Source organism: Oreochromis aureus, linkage group 19 (genome assembly GCF_013358895.1).
Source record: "Oreochromis aureus strain Israel breed Guangdong linkage group 19, ZZ_aureus, whole genome shotgun sequence".
Lineage (NCBI taxonomy): Eukaryota > Metazoa > Chordata > Actinopteri > Cichliformes > Cichlidae > Oreochromis > Oreochromis aureus.
In genome coordinates this window covers 23011599-23033135 of record NC_052960.1, presented here as the reverse complement: position 1 = coordinate 23033135, position 21537 = coordinate 23011599, and the positions used below count along the sequence as shown (strand labels likewise).

General features: G+C 42.1%; 1 protein-coding gene and 1 long non-coding RNA gene across 2 annotated transcripts; one reads left to right on the top strand and one right to left on the bottom strand.

The window, feature by feature from the left end:
- Window positions 1–10874: 10874 nt before the first annotated feature.
- LOC116322078 (interferon alpha-inducible protein 27-like protein 2) lies at window positions 10875–13827 on the bottom strand. The gene is made up of 4 exons (XM_031742078.2): window positions 13726–13827; window positions 13596–13619; window positions 13360–13527; window positions 10875–13033 (listed from the first exon to the last, which is right to left on the bottom strand). Exons 1-4 carry the CDS (start codon window positions 13748–13750, stop codon window positions 12924–12926), a joined length of 327 nt encoding a protein of 108 aa, XP_031597938.1. The 5' UTR covers window positions 13751–13827; the 3' UTR covers window positions 10875–12923.
- Window positions 13828–14050: 223 nt separating this feature from the next.
- On the top strand, window positions 14051–20222 carry LOC120434825. Its single transcript, XR_005609383.1, has 2 exons — window positions 14051–14850; window positions 18745–20222. It is a non-coding gene; the product is annotated as an uncharacterized LOC120434825 (long non-coding RNA).
- Window positions 20223–21537: the final 1315 nt, after the last annotated feature.

Sequence of the window (21537 nt, the reverse complement as noted above, 5' to 3'; positions counted from 1 at the left end):
CCTGTCTAAATGACTCGGGTAAAGTCTGTAGCATGCGTGCTTGTTGTTTTTGTCTGCTTCCACTTGTCTTTGCACTTGAATGATGTCAGCGTAAATGTGCAGTCATATTCATTGTGTTCCCACTAGTGCTGTCAGCGTTAATCTCGTTAAAATGACGTTAACGCCACAACATGGCAAATCTCCGTTAACGAGCTACCGCGGATCACCCCATGCGTGGGGCTGGACGGCGTCAACACGTTAACAAGCTAACTGCGCTAATGCACTAGTTCCCACCAATGTAATTGAGCATTGCGTGGCACATTCGACATACTGTTTTACTTTTGTCCATGACGCGCTTACCATCAGGGTCATACTTCATATGAAGACCAAAATAGTTCCAAACGCCAGATCTGAATAAGGGTGGGGGAGGTTCAATTTGCCATCTTGCAACGACCCTAACTTCTGTCTCGCTAGCTTGCGCTGCGCTCAGTGGATCTGCGCTCGACAGTGCAGCCTAGGCGGAGTAGTCGAACGCAGATCCACTGAGCTCTCAACACAGACAGCATGTCAGAAGAAAAGTTGATAAAATAAATTAAAAATTTTGTATTGTTCGATACATATGCGTACCGAACCGAAAGCACTGTATTGAACGGTTCAATATCGATACGAGTATTGTTGCACCCCTAATATATATATATATATATATATATCATAGCTTTTACATAATTGGGTCCCAAGTCTGACATGTTTTGCTTGTTATAACTGGCAGAAATGATGTAAAAACAGAAAGTGATCACACTTTCACACATGATACAAATTATTTTTTACTTTTCCACTGCATAATTATGCACTGATAACAAAGTGATATCTTATCATCTCAGACATGTTAAAAATGTTGATGGTTTGCCCAAAATGATTTCTGCTATATAAACTGTTGGAAATAAATTGCTGACATTTAATCTGTCAAACACATCTGAAACATGTCTCTCATTAATGACATCTGAGCAGTTTTCTGCCAGTAAGAACATTCCAGTCAAAACCACTCTACAGTTTGTGTTGCTCTCTGTCGCCCTCTGTTGTTCAGCAGTGAACATAAAGTTTTGTTTCTGAGGAAATGAAACCTTGCTTGCTATAAAAATCAGCCCGTTTCAGAGCAGACGCAGAGCAGATAAAGACATGGACCCTGGTGAGTCATTCGTCTTTGATAGGAACCAGCTCAGCTATGGCCGTGTGTTCTTGTGTTGTGTTACAGCAGTGGTTACCAAATTTTTTTGCTAGGCCCCCCTTTGTTTTACCAGAAAATCCGCCCCCCCCCCCCGCATAAACACATCCTCACACCAGTTTTCAAACTCCTTTGCAGTTTATTCCACACCTCAAACCTTTTGTAAACAATTAAACAAACAGAAGTTAACTGCAATAAATTACAGGTTGCAAATCAGAAAAACAAACCATCTCTTATTATTTTACATATACTTGTTTTTTTTTAATATATACAGGGCTAGACTGGGAAAAAAAATTGGCGCGGGCATTTTGACTAGAGACCGGCCCACCAGGTATTAAAGCCATAAAGCCTTTGAATGAAAACAAACGCTGTTGTGACAGTGATGTACACTGTCTTGATGGTATATATATGTATGATTTCTATACATTTTACATCAGATAAAAACTTTAGTTGTAAGATCCAGATAATTATTTAATAAAACCTAGACATTTTAAATGAGAATAAGAAAGAAAAGTATTTCTTTGTGCCCCCTTTACCTGTTAATGCCCTACCTGGCCCCCTGGCAAAACTTTGCTAGACCCACCCCTGCACAGTTACCAGCTGTCAGCTACAAAGGATCCTGGTGTTATTTCTCTCTCAGAAACGGTTCATAACTTCCCTTCAACTCATTCACGTCACCTAAAAGGTAATGACCAGCAGCTTTACGGCCGTGGCTCCAGCAAAAATCAGCCGATACAAGTAATATTAAATAACTTCTAACAACAGCTGATCAAGCTTAAACGTGCTGCTGTTGCTTAGCGCGACATTCGCTGGTTTGCTAGGCAGCAGCCTAGCATAAAGACACAGAATAACTTATATAATTCACTCCTTGAGTGAAACAAGTATTTGATCCCCTACAACCCAGTGAGAACTCTAGGCTCCAGAACAGTGACACCTTTTATACTCTCCCATTTTATTTCTGTTTCTGTTTCTCACTATTTTTCATAACAGGCTTAAAACCAGAATCGAGATATGACTCAAGCATGTGAAGAAATTTTACACTAGTTGGTACCATCTGTCTTTCCTGTATTACATCCCACCAAGGGCGTAGATTTGTTTTTGGCATTGGTGGGGACGGATGATTCAACCACCGAACCCTGCGCTGTTTCTTTTTTTTTTTCCTTTTTGTCTTTGCTTCTTGATAAAAAAAGGAGAAATATACTTCCCTACATATGCTATTCTACATGCTTTAAAAACATTTAAAATTACAATTCATAGCGGTCTAAGTGGGCCGGGTCCTCCGAAAGCCGGGTAGACCGGAAATGAGCGACTGTGAAATTGGGGAGTCTAGCCTTCATAATTACGTCACCTCTGGCGTCTGCTCCTTGCTGTCTAAATAAAATAAAATATAACCGGACGCTTGCGTAGATTCTCGACCATCTCACACTTCTGTTTAATCAGTTTTCTGTTCGACATTTATTCAGCTGTGTGAAAATCCCAGAGGAACCCTCCCGAGGGATTAATAAAGTTTTATTTAATCTAATCTAATCTAATCTAATCTAATAATGCCGCTCTCACACTGTGCGATTTTTGACCCATTTTGAGCCGATTTTTGAGTCGTGCGACCGTTTTGGCAATCGGCCCGAGTTTGTCCTTCATCGTGCGTCGTGCATCGTGTAGTGTACGTGGGGTAACGAGAAGCGATTAACACCTCACGACCAGCTCCCGATCATCAATCGCTTGGTCGGGAGGATTTCAAACCTGTTTGAAATCCTCCCGACCGTCGTGAGGGTGTCACTGCAGTGCAGCGTGTGATCTGGACACAAGCGATGGAGGCACAACTTGTAGAACTTTGGAAAGCTCACCCGAGCCTTTTCGATGTGGCCTCACAAAATTATCAGGACCAAAACAACCGTGAAAATAGTTGGATCTACACTGCTGCTCAATCACAGCTGCCTGATCAATGTTTTTCATAAAGTTGATGGTGGTGGTGTGCGTGTCTGTGTGAGTGAAAGACAGAGAGGGAGAGCGAGCGGCAGAATTTCTGTTATAACCTTCATTTTATGAACGCACAGTTTGAGCACTCAGGTCGCATCAGAGCATCGGGCCGTATAGTGTGAGACCCTGCATCGTGACCTATGAACTTCTAACCCCTGCGAGTCAATCGTACAGTTTGAGCAGGAGCTGAATCGCGCGACTGAAAAAATCGCACAGTGTGAGCCCGGCATAACTTTAATCTCAGCCAAACCGATTTACTCACGAACAAATAAAACACTGAAAAAGGCCAAACAATAACATGTTTAAGTTATTTGAAGTTTACACACCTACAATCTCGCCTGAAAATATGTTAAAAGTTTATTTCGCGACCCAGAAAGAGTAATGAGAGTAATATTAATACTAAGTAGCTGCAGTAGTAGCAGCTATTGTTGGAAACTGGAATTGGCTGGGCCAATCTAGGATATGGTTTTTCAAATTTGTTGTCCGGGTGGAAAATCGGGAGAAAGTGGGGAGAATGGTGGCTCCGGGAGATTTTCGGGAGGGGAACTGAAATTCGGTATTCTCCCGGGAAAATTGGGAGGGTTGGCATGTATGGCCTGGTATTGCCTGTAACGTTATTATGACGGACACATTTTATGAGTGAACTTGACTTTAAGTGACTTACAGGTTTCTTTGAAAAATACTTTCTTATATCCAGGTTCTTCCTTTTTGCTGCCATCCTCCTCTCCTCCTTGCAGGTCCTCGCAGCACAGGCTTGCCGCTGCTAAAACTAAACAGAGCTCGCTGAAAGGCACAGCCAATCACATTGGCCATATTTGTCACATGAGGTAAGACTCCAGTAGAGAACGTAATTTAACTCTTTCTGCACGCTGACAGATCGTTTTTTTCTTTCTATTGGGTTTGTATTTCTTTACTCAAAGAGATCAAATTATTGGTGGGGACAATTCAATAATCGCTGGATATTGGTGGGGACATGTCCCTTCCGTCCATGCCAAATCGACGCCCTTGCTGCCGGACCTTTCAGAGTTTTAGATCAGTCCTGCTGTCTTTTGCCTGCTGTTAATTCTTCAAGTCCATGGTGTTGCTCTGTCTGTCTTCTGTCTTCAGGAAGAGATTGACCCTCCTTTAAGCTTCTTCTAGATCTAGATTTTAAGACGTCTTTCTTTCTCTCACGTTGCACACACATCAGGCAATTTCCTCCAAACTGCCTGCAAACATTTCACTTCCTGTCACAGACACACACACTCACCCAGTGCTTCTTACACACACACACTCCTCACTTCACTCCTTTTCATCAATTTCTACAACCTAATCGAACTCTTATTTTATGTTCACTCTCTATATAAGGTACCCTCTATAACTCTACTCACTTTTAATATAAAAAGAATGCACCCTCAGCCACGCTCACAAACTGAACAGCTTCACACAAGTATATACTAAGGTCTTTCCATTTGCAAGCATTAACCAAACGAAATCCTTCACATCAAAGTCCTCAGCGTGATTAGCAGAATTCCTTTGGCACACATCTTCATCAAGATGGCGCGGCCACGTCCAGACGCCTTCCTGACCGCTCCGCCATCTTCATCAAGATGGCGCGGCCACGTCCAGACGCCTTCCTGACCGCTCCGCTACAACTATCCACTTTTCTTGTTTTTTACTTATTATTTGCACTGATTTACATTCCAAAATCCTCTAGTCTTATAGTATACGACGGCAGATCACTTGTAAACATCGGTGACAAGGTGGCACATCTAATCTTGGACACTTTTAAACCTGACCCATCCTGGCCGCCAGAGATTCTACGCGGCGCGGAGAACAACAAAGGACGGGCCGCTCATCCGAGGCGTAGAACAAAGAAGCGCCGGGGGAAACGTGCTGGCATTAGGAACAGACTGAGACAGCAGGCGCATCGCGCACCACTGCCCAGTATCCTACTGGCCAACGTACAATCCATGGAGAACAAGCTCGATGACCTAAGAGCAAGAGTCACCTTCCAACGTGACATGAGGGACTGCAACATTCTGTGCTTCACGGAGACATGGCTGACCCCCACCGTGCCGGACCAGGCCGTAACTCCGTTACGTTCATTCTTTGTGGACAGACCGGCAAAGTCGAACAAAACCAAAGGTGGAGGAGTGTGCTTCATGGTAAACAGAAAGTGGTGTGATGCCAGGAGCATTTCTACTCTTTCCAGCAGCTGCTCGCCACATCTGGAATTCCTGAGCATTAAGTGCCGCTCTTTCTATCTGCCCCGTGAGTTCACCTCGGTCATCGCCACGGCGGTCTACATCCCACCCCAAGCGGACACAGGTATGGCTTTGTCCGAACTACGTGATGTGCTGAGTTCGCTTCAAAACAAGGAACCGGGCGCAGCCCTCATTGTAACAGGAGACTTTAATAAAGCGAACCTCAGACAAGTCATGCCAAACTTTTACCAGCATGTCTCGTGTCCAACGAGGGGGGATCGAATTTTGGATCACTGCTACACGCCATACAAGCAGGGCTACAAAGCTGTCTCACACCCGGCTTTTGGGAAGTCTGACCACAACACCATCTTCCTCATTCCCCAGTATAAACAAAACATACGGAGGGAAGAAGTAACCACGAGGGAGGTGAAACGGTGGTCTGCCCAATCAGAAGCTACGCTACGGGACGCCTTTTCGACGGCACGCCGACTGGGACATGTTCAGAGCACGCGCAGTCGACATCAACGAGTTTATGGAAGTAGCAGTATGCTTCGTCAATATGCTAGCGGAGGAGATTATCCCCACTGCGAGAGTCACCACATTCCCAAACCAGAAACCGTGGATGGACAGATCGATCCGCGCTGCAGTAAACGCCAGGACCGCCACCTACAACGCGGGTCTTGCCACTGGCGATATGAGCGCTTACAAAGCGGCCTCATATGGCGTGCGGCGCGCGGTGAGAGATGCCAAACGCCGGTACCGGGAGCGTGTGGAGTCCCGCTTCCACCAGGGCGACACATGGAGTATGTGGCATGGACTGCGCACCATTACGGACTACAAACCCAGGGACACTGCACCGATCAACGCCGACTCTGCATTCACCAATGAGCTGAACCAGTTCTACGCCCGTTTCAAGGTTAGCCAGGCGGCTAATGCCATCTACCGCCTGACTACCGAGGACAGTGACGTCATCAGCGAGAGACTGGTGACCAGCTTCGCGGAGCATGACGTCCGAGCGGCATTGAGGAGAGTGAACACAAGGAAAGCGGCGGGGCCAGACGGCATCACGGGCCGTCTGCTGCGCTGCTGTGCTGACCAGCTAGCAGGTGTGTTCACTTACATCTTCAACGAGTCCCTGGCGAAGTCTGTGGTCCCCACATGCTTCAAAAGATCCACCATCATCCCTGTGCCCAAGAACAGCAAACCCTCATCCCTGAACGATTACCGGCCAGTTGCGCTGACCTCGGTAGTAATGAAGGTGTTTGAGAGGCTGCTGAAGAACATCATCTCCTCCTCCATCCCAGACACCACAGATCCGCTCCAGTTCGCCTACCGACCCAACAGATCCACTGAGGATGCCATCGCCCACGTCCTGCACACCACCCTCAGCCACGTGGACAAGAAACAGGGTAACTATGTGAGAATGCTGTTTATTGATTACAGTTCAGCGTTTAACACATTGACTGTAGAAAACATGGACGACGCGACCCCGCCTCCTACTATTGTGCAAAAATGAAGCCAAAATACCCCGCTTGTGGAGGCTGCCATCTTGCAAATTTGGAGCCAGAGTCTGCGCAGTAGTGACTTGAGGTGGAGCGACTGTGTAACGCTCCCGCCCACACACCCGCTGGACGTCACCGCAAACACGCCCCCCTACACTTTTTACGTAGCCCGGCTGCTCGAGTTTTTTTGCTGGTTTACCGCGACTGACGACTCATTTAATTAAGGTAAATACAACCATGTCACTGTTATAAAAAAGACACACAGCTTATCATCTTATAGTTCTAAAATCACTCTGTTGTTAATTTGTTAGTTAGATTAGCCGCTAGCATACGCACTGTGTTGGAGGCTTGTTGCTAGCTAGTTAGCGATGCTACACACCTGCTACTCTTAATAGTCTTCAACACTTATGTTTTTTTTTATCCATTTTTAGACAGCGATGAGATCAGCTGCACACTCTACAGAGGCCCAGAGTTACTGTTAATATCAAAAATATAATGCTGTCCTTTGAGATTTTAACATAAGACTGTGAGTGTAATGGATCTAAAACTGTTTAAATCTTCAGAGCCCTCTACAGCCTGGTAACATGGAGACTTTAAAAACATCAGCAGAACGTTTCAGTAGTGTAGTCTAATTTGTTCTTTTCATTTAATAATAGAGTCCATATTGTATCAACAGCTACATTCACCCTGGAGAGAAACTAGTGAGGGAGACCATCAGGACCAAGCTGGGTTTCCTGGGTCCAGAGGTTTGGAGAAACTTCTTCCCTTTCTTTCATCACAGATGTCCTGTGCCATAAGTTCTGTTGACCCGCTGTAAGAGGCATCATTTAAGAAACACCAGGAAGACTGAAGCTCATCGCATTGATCAAGCAGGACTCATGATCTTCACCAGCAGCTCCCTCACAGGGAAATCTTCAGCACTCCTCCGTAGGCCCGCCCCAGGAGATGGATAAACCCAGCATTTCATGAACACTGTGATGGAGACCTTTGGTTTGTGTAATGTTATAAATACTCAAGATACTCCCCAGAGGCTCCGGACTTTTACATAAAGATATTATATTCAGTCCTGTAGAAAGTTATATATTTAAAAATATATGATCCTCTCTGGTTACTCTGGTATGAATAACTCTGAATCACTTTATGGTAAATAACACACTATGTGTAAAAAAACTGAAAAAATTCCAGATGACAAGTTTGTAGTTCAACATACAAGTGACGACCTTTGACCTTCGACCTTCATCAGGTTTTATTTAATTGTGTTAGAGAAAATTTCATATGCTCTTCATGCAGCTGAGTACATCAAGTGTTTAAAACGGAAGCTGTGCAGGTCTGAGATCAGCAGCTTTATGAAACACCAAACTGAGGTCCTGTTAATACTGATGTATAGTGACACAGTTACATGAGAGATTAATCCTTTTGTTTTTTTGTCTTTAACTTTATCAATAAAGCTGCAGCTTTCACTATAGTACGTGTGGTACTTTAACCTTTGCACTGTTTTCATCAGTTCATTTTACAGTTAACATGTGAACATGTTGGATGATCTGTCTGCTGTCACTGGGTGGTGCTGAGGTCTGAATCTGGGGGCAGCTCCTGTAATCACAAAGAGAACAGAACCATCAAACTCGGATATAAATTTTATCCCTCAAAATTGAAATGAAGCTGATTCTTCTGTCCTCACACACTCAGGATCTGAAGTTCTTCTCTTACATTTTTTTCAGTATTACAGTACACTACAGTACTTTAATCCATATTTCCTGATTAATGAGGAGTTACTGAAATACAAGCTTTTAAAAAAAATGTTACTGTCTTTACAGATGTGGCAAGAGACTGAAAACATGCTGTTGTTTGCACATATTTAATATTCAGCTCTGCACAGGAGCTGCAGCAGGGTGCAGCCTGTTGCTTTTACAGTATAATACTTGTAATAAAAGTACAGTAACAGTAATTAGTGACTGAGCAGCCCGGGGCGTTTCTCTTGATTTCTTTAGTAAATTCATTCACCTGCACAGCTAAACGAACCCTGACAGCCGAGTGCTCATCTTAACTAGCTAGGTCTCAGGACTGAGCTAAGGACGGTAGTTACGGATTAGCTTACAAACATGTTTAACTTACCGAAAAAGTGCAGCGGGGCCTCGGGTCCTTCTGTCGGGTAGTCCAGTTTTCTGAAGAACACCTCAGGCTGTCAGGTTAAAACACTCGGTCGTGTTTTCGTAGCGTAAACGCTGGGCGTCCTCTCAGAGCCTACGCTCTATCTGCTATTCGCGAACAGAGATACGCAAGTTTCTCCGTGACTGCAGCTGACAGTCAAAGCTGTTATGATGACGTTTCACCCCAATTTAACATCACCGCGGTAGGAATTAGAATCAAACTTATGGGAAAGGAGACCTCTTGGACATCAATCAGCATGATGAGAACTATTGATAACAAAAGAAAGAATCTTTGGAAAAAAATTATCTAAGGAGAATTAATTTATTTTAGTCTGACCCCAGTCCCATCCGCTAACATGGAGGAGGCGGGGTTTATGACCTATACTGCAGCCAGACACCAGGGGGCGATAGAGACGTTTTGGCTTCATTTTTGGGGAGCTGTCGCGTCGTCCATGTTTTCTACAGTCAATGGTTTAACACAATAGTGCCCAGCAGACTGTTCACAAAGCTGAGGGATCTGGGACTCAACAGCCGTCTGTGTGCGTGGGTGTTGGACTTCCTCACTGGCAGAACTCAGGTGGTGAGGGCGGGTAGGTGTGTCTCCGACAGCATCACCACCAACACAGGAGCACCACAGGGGTGTGTCCTCTCGCCACTGCTCTACTCCCTCTACACTTCAGACTGTGTGGCCACCCACGGCTCCAACACCATTGTGAAGTTTGCTGACGACACAGTGGTGTTGGGTGCCATCTCCAACAGTGATGAGGCGGCCTACATGGACGAAGTGAAGAATCTGGCATCATGGTGCCAGGACAACCACCTCCAGCTGAACGTCGGCAAGACCAAGGAGCTGGTGGTGGACTTCAGAAGGAGTCAGCACAGAGACTACAAGCCCATTATCATTAATGGAGCTCCAGTGGAGAGGGTGCAGTCCTTTAAGTATCTTGGCGTCCACATCTCCTCAGACCTGACATGGGCTGCCCACATTCAGGTCCAGACCAAAAAGGCTAGGCAGCGCCTGTATCACCTACGACAACTGAGGAAGTTCAGGGTCTCTCCAAAGATCCTCAGGATCTTCTATACAGGCGCTGTGGAGAGCATCCTCACACAGAACATGACATCGTGGTTTGGGAACAGCTGTGTGAAGGACCAAGAAGCTCTCCAGAGAGTGATCCGTACAGCAGAACGCTGCTGCAGGATTGCTCTCCCCCCGCTTCAGGACACCTACACCAGGAGATGCCGGACTAGAGCAACGCAGATACTGAAGGACCCGTCCCATCCTGGCAACAAACTGTTCCAACTTCTACAATCTGGTAGAAGGTTCCGCATCATCTGGGCAAGGACACAGAGACTCAAGAGGAGCTTCTATCCTCAAGCCATCCAGGCCCTAAACCGTATAACAAAACACCAAATGCCAAGATACATTATACAATGTTTCCATGACACACTTTTCATCATCCTGTACTGGTACCAGTTTTCCCTAAACAATTTCGACAACTTTACAAGCGTCCAACGCCAAGGTCCAGCCTTTTTCTCTAACCAGTTAACCAGTATCAGTTCCAAACTGTGATTGGCCCGATTTCTACAAAACCTATTTTATTTTTAGAAGCGTCCAACATCCAAGCCCAGCTTTCTCGGCCAAACAAGTGCATATATCGTCCCAGACGAAAAAGTGGTCCTTGACCACTAGTTATTAACGAAAGTCCCCAGTCTTCTCGGTAACCAACCGAACTGTCCCGTCGCCGTGGGTCTCCAACACACGTCCGTGTTGAAGTGGAGGCGTCACCCTCTGAACACTTGCACTTCTTAGAAATCCAACTTCAGTCCTAAATTAATTTAAATAAATTTAAAAACAACAATCAAAACTCCGGCAAAGTTTTAATCACAACACAGTTAACATTACACACAACACATCAACTTTAAAATTCACCCCAATTACACATTACCCCGAACATTGACCACAAATCTACTGACCATACTTTATAATTTAATTAAGTTCTTTCTGTTTTTCTTTCTTTCTTTTCTTTTTTTTTTTTTACAATCAACAGACTGTGGTTACCTTTTATGTCTCTTACTCTAATATTTCACCACTTCTGAGCCAATTTAACGGTGAAGATCATTAAATCAGCGAGCAGATAATTTAGAATTCATCCAATCTGCACACTTTTGCTTTAACAGGTGGTGCTTACCTTTAAATTCTATAAGACCGATCCTCTGTTCGCCTCATTTCACAATCCCACCTTGGGCCAAATTTGGTTTGGTTTTGATAACCATGAAATGACCAATCGGGGTGCGGCCACCAAGTATAAATGTAAGGATCTGCGGGACTGCTCGTCGGTTGCATGATCTCCATCTGCGCAGAGGTTCTTTTTAAATAAAAGCATTACAGATGTTTGTGACTTCAGTGTTTCTTTTCAGCTGGGTGACAAAAGGACTGGAGGTATAGAGTGAAGATTACAACATTACTGATCATCAGGATGCTTCAAAATACATAAATGTATGATATTTATGACTTCTCCCGTGAGTGAGGTTCAGTGATAAAAATAAATAAGCAAACAAGTTTGTTACCTGCCCCGACTGATTGCTACAGCTGTCACTGAAACACAAGAAAGAAAACAAAACATCTTACCACAGCTCAGCTGGAAATGTTAAGATGTTAAGTTTTCTGTAATGATAGAATTGTGAGCTTATATGATGTAGAGATGATCTCAAAAAGCAAATTGAGATTTGCAAATTTGCATTTTCCCTTTCCCTTTCCAGTGAACACAAAGAATCACAAAATATCCCCAAAATACTGATAATGATCATTTCTTACCAAAGTAAACAACAAATTGGCTCTCCTAAAGTTACAGTGCGGCATCGTAGCACAACTACAAAAAAACATAACCTCTTTTCTTTAGTGTATTCACTTCACAGTAAACAGCTAGGGTTGATGCACAAACACACACTCTACAGCTTTTCAAGAAGCAAACAAAATATAATAGAAAGTTCACTCTTCACAATTGCCCATGTACAACCACATGGCTGAGCAACAGCTGGGATAGCCATTAACACATCATCGTTGACGGCTTAACTTCACAATGTTCTTACTCAGAAACAAGTTAACTCACCCTCTATGAATCGCTACCTTATTGAGGTGGAGGGGTTTGTTTTCCCCATGGATCCTAGGGGCTATGTTGTCCCCCTGGTAAAGACTCCCATGGCAAATTGGTCCTGGGTGAGGGACCAGACAAAGGGCGATTCAAAACACCCTTATCAGTTTACAGTCAAGGGAACAGTTCACCCCACTCCGGAGGCCCAGGGAGGGTTCCCGGGCAAGCATCTGGTGGCCGGGGCTTAGGCTATGGGGCCCGGCCGGTTATAGCCCGAAAAAGCGACATGGGCCCATCCTTTACATAATTCGGTCAGAAGGCTGACATATTATGCTTGTCATATGATCTCAAACATGATACACACATTAATGATCTGCCAAAAATGATTTCCAGTATTTAAACTATTGTAAATGAATTACTGGCATTTAATCTGTGTCACTAATGTATTTCATGTATGATAAAATCTTTGGGCCAAAAAGAATATGGCCCAGTTAGATGCATTATGTTTACAATAAAAACAACTATACTTTTAATTTGCATGTGTTTTCATTTTTACATTAAATATGTGAAGAGAACAAAAGCATCATATCAGTCTTTGGATCAGATAAAGCATCTTCATCCTCTTCAATTATATTTTATTTGAAAATGGTGGGTAAAAATCATCAGCAATCATTTTTGTAACTCAGTTCTCAAATCATGCTTTAATCTGACTATCTGTCCTTTGTACATAAAACATAAAGCTTAATTCAGGCTATTGAGTCAGACTAATTTGTCACAGGAGGAATCATTTGTAGGTCAGTTTGTGTTTATTCAATGTGTTACTCTTCATATTTCACAGTCACATTACACACAGTTGAGATCAACCAAGCAGCTGCTCCACCAACACTGCCAAACAATAAAGTGGCAGCCCATGACAGACCTGCTGCACCTGCAGTGAAATGAGGTTAGAAACCATTAGCTTTTTGTTATACTTGTTCAACATGAGAAAAACTTTTATTTTTGATCTTCATTTCCCTGATGTAGAATTATTTTACTCATGAACCTTTATTTATAGAGATGTGTCCAATAACTACATTTCATATCTTTGATATTTGGATAAAGAGGCTGCAGTGGACTAAAATATATTACTATTTTGATTCACTTAAAGCTGATCCTGTTCCTTTTTTATATATATAAAAAAATATGTCTGTTTGTTTGGTTTTGTTTAGTTTTACAGAGAGAGATAGAAGACATATAACAAATTATTCAGTTTACCCCAGGACTGCAAGGTTGCTATGAGACCTCCTGCTACAACTCCACCTCCACCAAAGACTGCAAAAAGTGACATCAGTTTGGCAGCGATGGAGCCTGCTACTATTCCAGCTGAAGTGAACCCCATTCCAGCGACAATGGCAGGAGTCAGAATCACAACTCCACCAGCTCCTAGAACAAAAAAATTATGTTAAAGATTTTCATATCAAAATTATGCTGTGGTTAATGTGATGGCGTACCTGCAGACACAAGGACTGCCTTGCCTGTTAATGAAATACAAAATGATATCAAATAAAATCTTTACAATGAAAATAATAATTCATATCCACTGTATAATGGGATAATGCTTTTATAAAAAAATATACTCACATATCTCTTCCAAAGTAGTGTTCATGCTGTCAAAGAAGACACTCAGACACCAAGAGCTCAGCTGCAGATATGCAAACCTGAAGCATGTCTTTTACTTTTTTCCCAAGAACTGCCACTCCCATTTCTAAAGAAACAATACAAACCAGACAGGAGGAACAGGATCATGATGTAGTTCTTAAAGAAATAAAATAAATATGTTCATGATTATGGAAAGACTCCTTGACACATTTCTAACTCTTCCTTAATCATTTGAGTTAAAAATCTTCATTTCAAAATGAATCAGTGTTAAAATAAATGTCATTAAAATGTGGCAAAATTCACATGGTTGACTGATGGTTGGATCAACATCCTGAGTTTGGTGCCAAACGCACCATTAAATAGTGTTGTAAGATTTTATGTTTTATGTGTTTTTATTCGTTGTTTTATTATCTTTAATTTTCAAGCATATTGTAAAGTGTTTATATATTTCACAAAATTTGCTGTACTTCCCCATTTCGCAAGACTTGTTGTACTTTTCCACTGTCATGCGAACTGACAGTGAACCCTGCAACACAAACTATCTAAGCAGGAAACAGATGCAACACCTAAACCACAAGAGTTTAAAAGTGCACCACGTTTCTTAAAAGAAGCAGCCATACACACATATAACTCACACATACACACCCACATACAACCGTTGGTTTAGAGGAACTTGCTTAAAGAAAATGTGATGTGTTTGCATACGCGATGTAACCTATAAATAAAGAACTGTCGCCTGCACTCAGGGTGTGTGTCTCGCCAGAGTCCTCACCCGTGCACGTTGCTGTTATTATATTCTAATTGTCTGAGTGTCTTTATTCAACCTGAAGAATGTCTTATTTAAAAATAAACTCCTGACATTTAATTGGTCCTTCGAGCCGGATTTAGGACATCGAATTATAACTAATTTTATGCTCCAACGGAGTGACCTCGTCGTTTCCTGACATCGTGGAGAGCCCGCGCTGAAGTCTGTCGACAGCCTCTTTCCTATGAAGGAGAAAAGACCAACTACGTGAATTCGGGGTTGGCCAGCGTTCTTAGTAAGAGGTCCACGATCCTGGGGAACAAGGAGGAATCTCTGACCGGCACTTATATCATCATAACCAGGTGAATATTAACACTCAAAGACACATCGCGAATAATCGTCTTTTAGATTGACACTTTTCTAAGGGAAAAACTCGTCCTGTAGGGACTGGCAGTTTAAAAAAGGACTCGCTTATAAGACGAAACTGGTAGTCCAGAGGTGACTCGTTTCGCAACAATAAAAGCTGGTAGTCTAAAAGACTCGCTTGTAAGACGAAACTGGCAGTCCAGAAGAGACTCGTTTCGCAATAATAAAAGCTGGTAGTCGACAAAATTTACTCTGGGAGTAAATGGGAAAAGAAAGTGTCAATTAAAATAGGATTACACTGCCGCGTATGTGAATTGTTTGTATTTAAAAAGAGGAAGTGAGTGTCATTTGAAGAGGGACAGTAGGACCCTACACCACTTCTATTGTTTTCCTGTGTCGACTGAAATACTGGTGAGGAAGGGAAAAGGTTGCGCTTCATCGCATAAAATTAAGGCCGCCCTTGACATTAGGACAAGGGTAGAAGGCTGCCTTAATAACCTCCCCTAACTCTAATACCAGAGAAGGTCACACAGTTCTGTTTGTAGTATTAATAACACAAAATCAAAATGGGAAATAAAACAACAAAACTCACTGCTGACGAGCAGTGGCTAGAAAAAGAAATGTCCAGGCTACCGGACAAATTAGTGCATATAGATGGAGAAATCCAAAGAAAACTAAATGTCCCACGTGGGAGGGAAAATGCATTAACTAAATTATAAGAAACCCTCCAAGCAGAAATAAATACTGAAAAGGAAGCTAAAAAGAAATCAAAGCGTACACAAGAGTTGTAATATTTTTAAAGCATGGAAAGAGGAATGAAGTGGAATAAACAAAAGGTTAAATTAAGGTTAACTTAAATTAAAGCAATGAAACAAAATTGGGAAGACAACCAAGCTGAATGAATAGAATGCGTGAAACCAGATAATTCACACAAAATATATCAAATAAAAAAGAGAGATGCATAAGGTATATTAAGGCTGTGTCATTGTTCAGCCAAGGAAAATGTCTCCAGCTTGGGAAGGTGTGAAGCTGCAGATTCACACAGACCCGTGATGGATACATAATAAAATATAAACTAATATACTATTGTATATTAGTAGTAAAGTAGTGTATTGTGATATACTATTGCTGTTATAAAAAGGAAAAACAATACAATGATAACATTAATAATGACATACTATTAATAGGAAGAGGCACCTCAGTCAGTTATGATGCGAGGTGGAAGATTGTTAAAAGTAGTCTGATTCAAGCTTAAGGTTTGCTCAAACTCAGTACAATGATATATGAGATGAAGAAAATAAGGAAATAACTACACTAATCAGGTGCATAGAGACACCTGACCTGCTTGTAAACCTGTCATCTTAGATGAGACTTTGTTAAGGTGAAGAGCAAACCTATACTAACAACTAATAAGCCAAACCCTGTATACAACAGCTAAAGCTACAGGTTTGAGAAGCTGAATAAAATGAATTAAATATGTGGACACTACCAAGCTGATGAGCAAGTTACACATTTTTTTATTTTTATTTGTTTTTTAGAGCAGAAGCTGCATATTAAAGGTCACACATGCAGCTGTCTGTGAGCTCAGTTTTTTCCTCACACTTCTGCTCTGTTTCTGGCAGCAGCTTTTTCTTTTTCTTTTTGTGTCCTTGATGATGATAAAGTCCAGAGCCAGCTGAGAGCTGGGTTGTCTGTTTTGTTTTATGTGACAAGGCTGAGAGATTAAAACTTAGTTTCTTGTTTTGAAAAAAAAAAAGGGAGAGGTTTTGTGTTTCTCAGCCAAGAACAACTACAATTTCATTTTCTGTTTTGAGACAGGATAATAATAATAATAATAATAATAATAATAATAATAAAACAAAGAGTGATGTTTTGTTTAAGTGTTGAAGCAGGCTAATACTGCAACATATCGTCTAGTGCATGATCTGCGAGCAATATATGAAATCATCTTATTTATCTTTAAATAAACTCCAATTATGGAGACCTGAAGTCACATGCTTAGGGCACACCCTCAGGTGAAGGCAGAAAGCTACTAAACAAAGAAAAGAAGCTATACAGAATGCGCCACAGCCACAAAACTAAGTATTCACATTCTTTCTGACTCTTTGTGAGCCTGAGTTATGACCTTGGCTCCCTGTTTTTCTGCTTCCACCAAGGGTGGGGGTGACGCTCCCGTGGCATGTGCTCTGTTCTCTTTACTATCACAAAGAAAAAAAAAAGAGAAAGGCCCCTACTCTCTGAATACAATATTCTCTTCATAACTCGGCAGTATGAAATGTCATGAAACAGTGTAACTCACTCACAGTAAATCAGCAGTGAATCAGCAGTATAGGATAATACAAACCTATCTAATAAATCTAATGATTTTCAAATTCTTTTAACTAAGAAGTATAATGTGGCCTCCAGCAGTATCATGATTCACTCATTTTGATTACAGGTATAATGTAATATAATCTCACAACTGCTACAAGCACATTTGCCTTTCTTAACACACGCGAGTGAAAGGCAACTGTTAAGAAAATGCCCTTTTGGGTGAGACAGGCCCAGAGGCCCTGCATGCAAGCGTACTAACACACATACATGCAATGAAGAGCAGCTTACACTAGAGCACACACTATATGTGCGCCTCTATATCTCACATTGGTGTTAAAACAGGAAAAACTTAATAGTTTTGTTATCAACTGCTGAATTTACCCACTACTGACATTTAACTCTCCAGCTTGCAGGACAATAGGTGAAACGTTTGTGAAAATAGAGAAGGAAAAATAAAGACACAGAGAGAGTCTGGTATGACCAAGCAGTGATCAGACAATAAATTTAGTTGGTAATACAATAAATTGTGAGATGCTTTCTCCTTGATTGATGCAACACAAGTAATTTACTGTATGGAGGAAATTCTCTTTTGTGATAATCTTTTGAACGTGCATTTCTGTTGACCTGTCAATTTAGCGCATTATAAGCTGATATGCAAATTAGTTGATTGATATTAGATTTGAAAAATAACTGTGTTATAAAATAAGTGAATAAGATGTAACAACGGTTGAAATTAGTTTTTTGTTTCTAGTGTGTGGAGAAGGTTTTATCATGGCACACATCTGTTTACATGGGAGGAAACTCCTCATGTGATGCGACATTTAGCAATTTGCAAGTGTGCAGCACATCAGAAGAATGACTATGAAATTACAAAGGGAAACAATTTTACTGACAAAGGATGAACAAAAAGCAGCTCCCACAGCCGAGCAAAAGAAATGGCTGAAATGCGGAGCGCAACTAAGAGATGACTTAATGATTTGTGAAGGAAAACCAATACTTCCAAAATCTCTACACAAAACAGCAGCCTTAGTGACACATGGAGTTACTCTCCATGCGTCAACAGGAGGGATAGTAGATATAATCTCCAAAACACTTTTACACTCTAAATTTCGAAACTTCAGCAAAATGCTTATGTAACCATTTTATTCCAACATATGGCATCCCCACTCTGATAAGATCAGATAATGGGACACACTTTGTCAATGAGGTAATCAGCAAAGTCTCTGAAGCACTAGGGTTCAACATCAAATATCACTGTGCTTATCATCCTCAAAGTGCCGGCCTAGTAGAAAGGACAAACGGCACAATAAAACAAAGACTAAGAAAATGCATGGAAGAAACAGGAAGGCCGTGGCCAGAGTGCATAGGCCTAGTAAAAATGTGGATGAGATTAACCCAATGCTCGCAGAAACTGACACCATTTGAAATTGTACATGGTAGACCTTTTCCTCTGCCCATCACCAGTGAACCAATAGACAAATCAGTTAGAGAAACAACCCTAGCAGAATGGATGACAAAACTGCTAGAGAGCAAAGAAATAGTTCTGAGCAACCAACTGCCGAATGATTCTTCTCCAGTCTCTTCCAGGTTGAAACCAGGCGACTGGATCCTGATCAAGGTACTCCAGAGGAAAAACTGGAGCTCTCCGAGGTGGGAGGGCCCTTATCAGGTCCTGCTCACAACACCGACAGCGTGCAAAATCGCTGAAAGACCTTTGTGGATCCACCAGAGCCACGCCAAAAAAGTACAAGGGGACACAAGCCCAGACGCCAGTCCACCTATCATCTAGTGATCTGTAAGTGGAGGAGAGGGCAGATTGGGTATACCCCGCCCTCTTGACTTCTCGCTTTCAGTCGACACACTAGGTGATCTGGTGAACTTGGTCGACCTGAAGAAACCCCATTGTAGCCCGAGCACCGACCTAGCCCCACCTGCCCGGTAGAGTAAAGGAAGATCAGTCCAACCTGCAAAACCGGAAGAGCAACCCATCACTCAAGTAACTACTCAGACACTCACAAACAATGCCTGACACAGAGATGCAGTATGAACTTTCAGACATTTCAGATGGAGAGGACCCAATTTCCAGCGGGACTCAAGGACAACAATACTGGTCAGAGGAGTGCAAATTAATGACAATCATAACATTGTGTTTTCTTGTTGTATCTTCAGTGTTTATCTCAATAACCATAGTATGCATGAACATTGCTTGTACAAATAACCCCTGTAATCCATATTGTCCAAAAGGTTACTCACCCACAACAAACAGCTCAGACCCATGTAACGAATGGACACAAAAACAGACAGTAAGTCGTGAAAAACGCTCCACGAAATCACACCTACAACCCCCAAAAGGTAACTCATGGTATGATCAACTTAATGCATCAGCTACTGATGCCAATAGAATAAATTGTGTGGTGTGTGCAGAAGCTCGCCCAAAATTAAAGATAGTCGGCTACCCTATCCCAAATGGTTCATTAACAGACGGAAACGGGGTGGGGTGGGGAGCCTGGTCAGCAACTATAGGTAATAGCGGAGCTGATATGACACAGGTACATCCGCTTGATTGTCTACTGAAGTCTATAGAGTATGTGTGAAATATATTAACAACAGGAGGGAATGTTGTAAGATTTTATGTTTTATGTGTTTTTATTCGTTGTTTTATTATCTTTAATTTTCAAGCATATTGTAAAGTGTTTATATATTTCACAAAATTTGCTGTACTTCCCCATTTCGCAAGACTTGTTGTACTTTTCCACTGTCATGCGAACTGACAGTGAACCCTGCAACACAAACTATCTAAGCAGGAAACAGATGCAACACCTAAACCACAAGAGTTTAAAAGTGCACCACGTTTCTTAAAAGAAGCAGCCATACACACATATAACTCACACATACACACCCACATACAACCGTTGGTTTAGAGGAACTTGCTTAAAGAAAATGTGATGTGTTTGCATACGCGATGTAACCTATAAATAAAGAACTGTCGCCTGCACTCAGGGTGTGTGTCTCGCCAGAGTCCTCACCTGTGCACGTTGCTGTTATTATATTCTAATTGTCTGAGTGTCTTTATTCAACCTGAAGAATGTCTTATTTAAAAATAAACTCCTGACAAATAGGGAACAAGATCACTGAGTGAGGGTACACTGACAACAATAACCTAGCATTATATTTTCAGCCTACAATCGGTTGCATAGCACAGCTGTCTTCATGATGCTAATATGTATTCATATTAGCACATTTTACAGTATAAAACAATAAAATCATCACTGTTTAACAAATATTACCATTTTATTGAGCAGAATGAAGTACAAGATGAAGAAGTGTAAAAGCATTGGGGAGTGAGCAGGAATGTATCAGCAGTATCGGTTTTAGATATGGGCGACACGGGCGGTTGCCCGGGGCGGCATCGTGGTGGGGGGCGGCATCACGGGCATCGGCAAAAAAAAAAAAAAAAATTGCTCGTACTCATGCTGCCCCGACATCATGCCAGCGCATACTGGGAATGTCACAGGCACCGATTGGTTATCTATCGCCCATTTGCTGGGAGTAAGGGCGCCTCCGTTTCGAGGTGCGCCTGCTGCTTATGCACAGGGAGGAGAGGGCAGGGCGGTGGGGATTCTCTGGCTGGCTGGAGCAGCATCTAATAACCAACTCGCAAAATAAAACAAAATAAAAACAAAACAACAAACACGAAAACACCAGACATTATGATACAGATTTATAATTTGCACCGATGTTTTTTCAAAATTCTATACGCGGAAAGTGAGCGCGAGAGCCCTCGGTGCGCCTGCTCGCTGCTGAAGTCAAAATAAACTTTGTCTTCTCCGCTACATACAGTCCAGTATAGAGAGAGACGAGACGACGAGGCTCCAGTTACAGCAGTGCAAGTAAACGAACAATAAATATTTAAGAGTAAAAAAATAAATATACACTTTAGGACTCGGGGTAAAGGGATCAATAACAATTTAAAATGTATATTTTATATTTTGTTGATTTAAAGTCTCACACACAACCCGTTTTTAAAGTTTAAAAAAAAGAGAAAAGAAGAGGAGTGTAGCGACTTCCACAGTCAGTAGAGGGCGGGGATTGAGCCTGCCTATTTGCCTGACGCGCTGTCAACTTTACGCAATAATGCAAGAGGTGGAATTGCTTCCTTGTTTATTAAAGAGCTTGAAAAGTTTACAGAGCAATGTGATCGGCTCGCGATTCAAACTCTTAAAACATCACAGGCTCTAATGCAACAAGGGGAAACTCGTTGGCTGCGGTCAACAAAAACTACAGCTACCCAGCCCTGCTCTGTCAAAATCAAACCAGTGAAAGACAGACTGACAACGCCCTCTTAATGTTACCGCTAGCACCCACGTGAC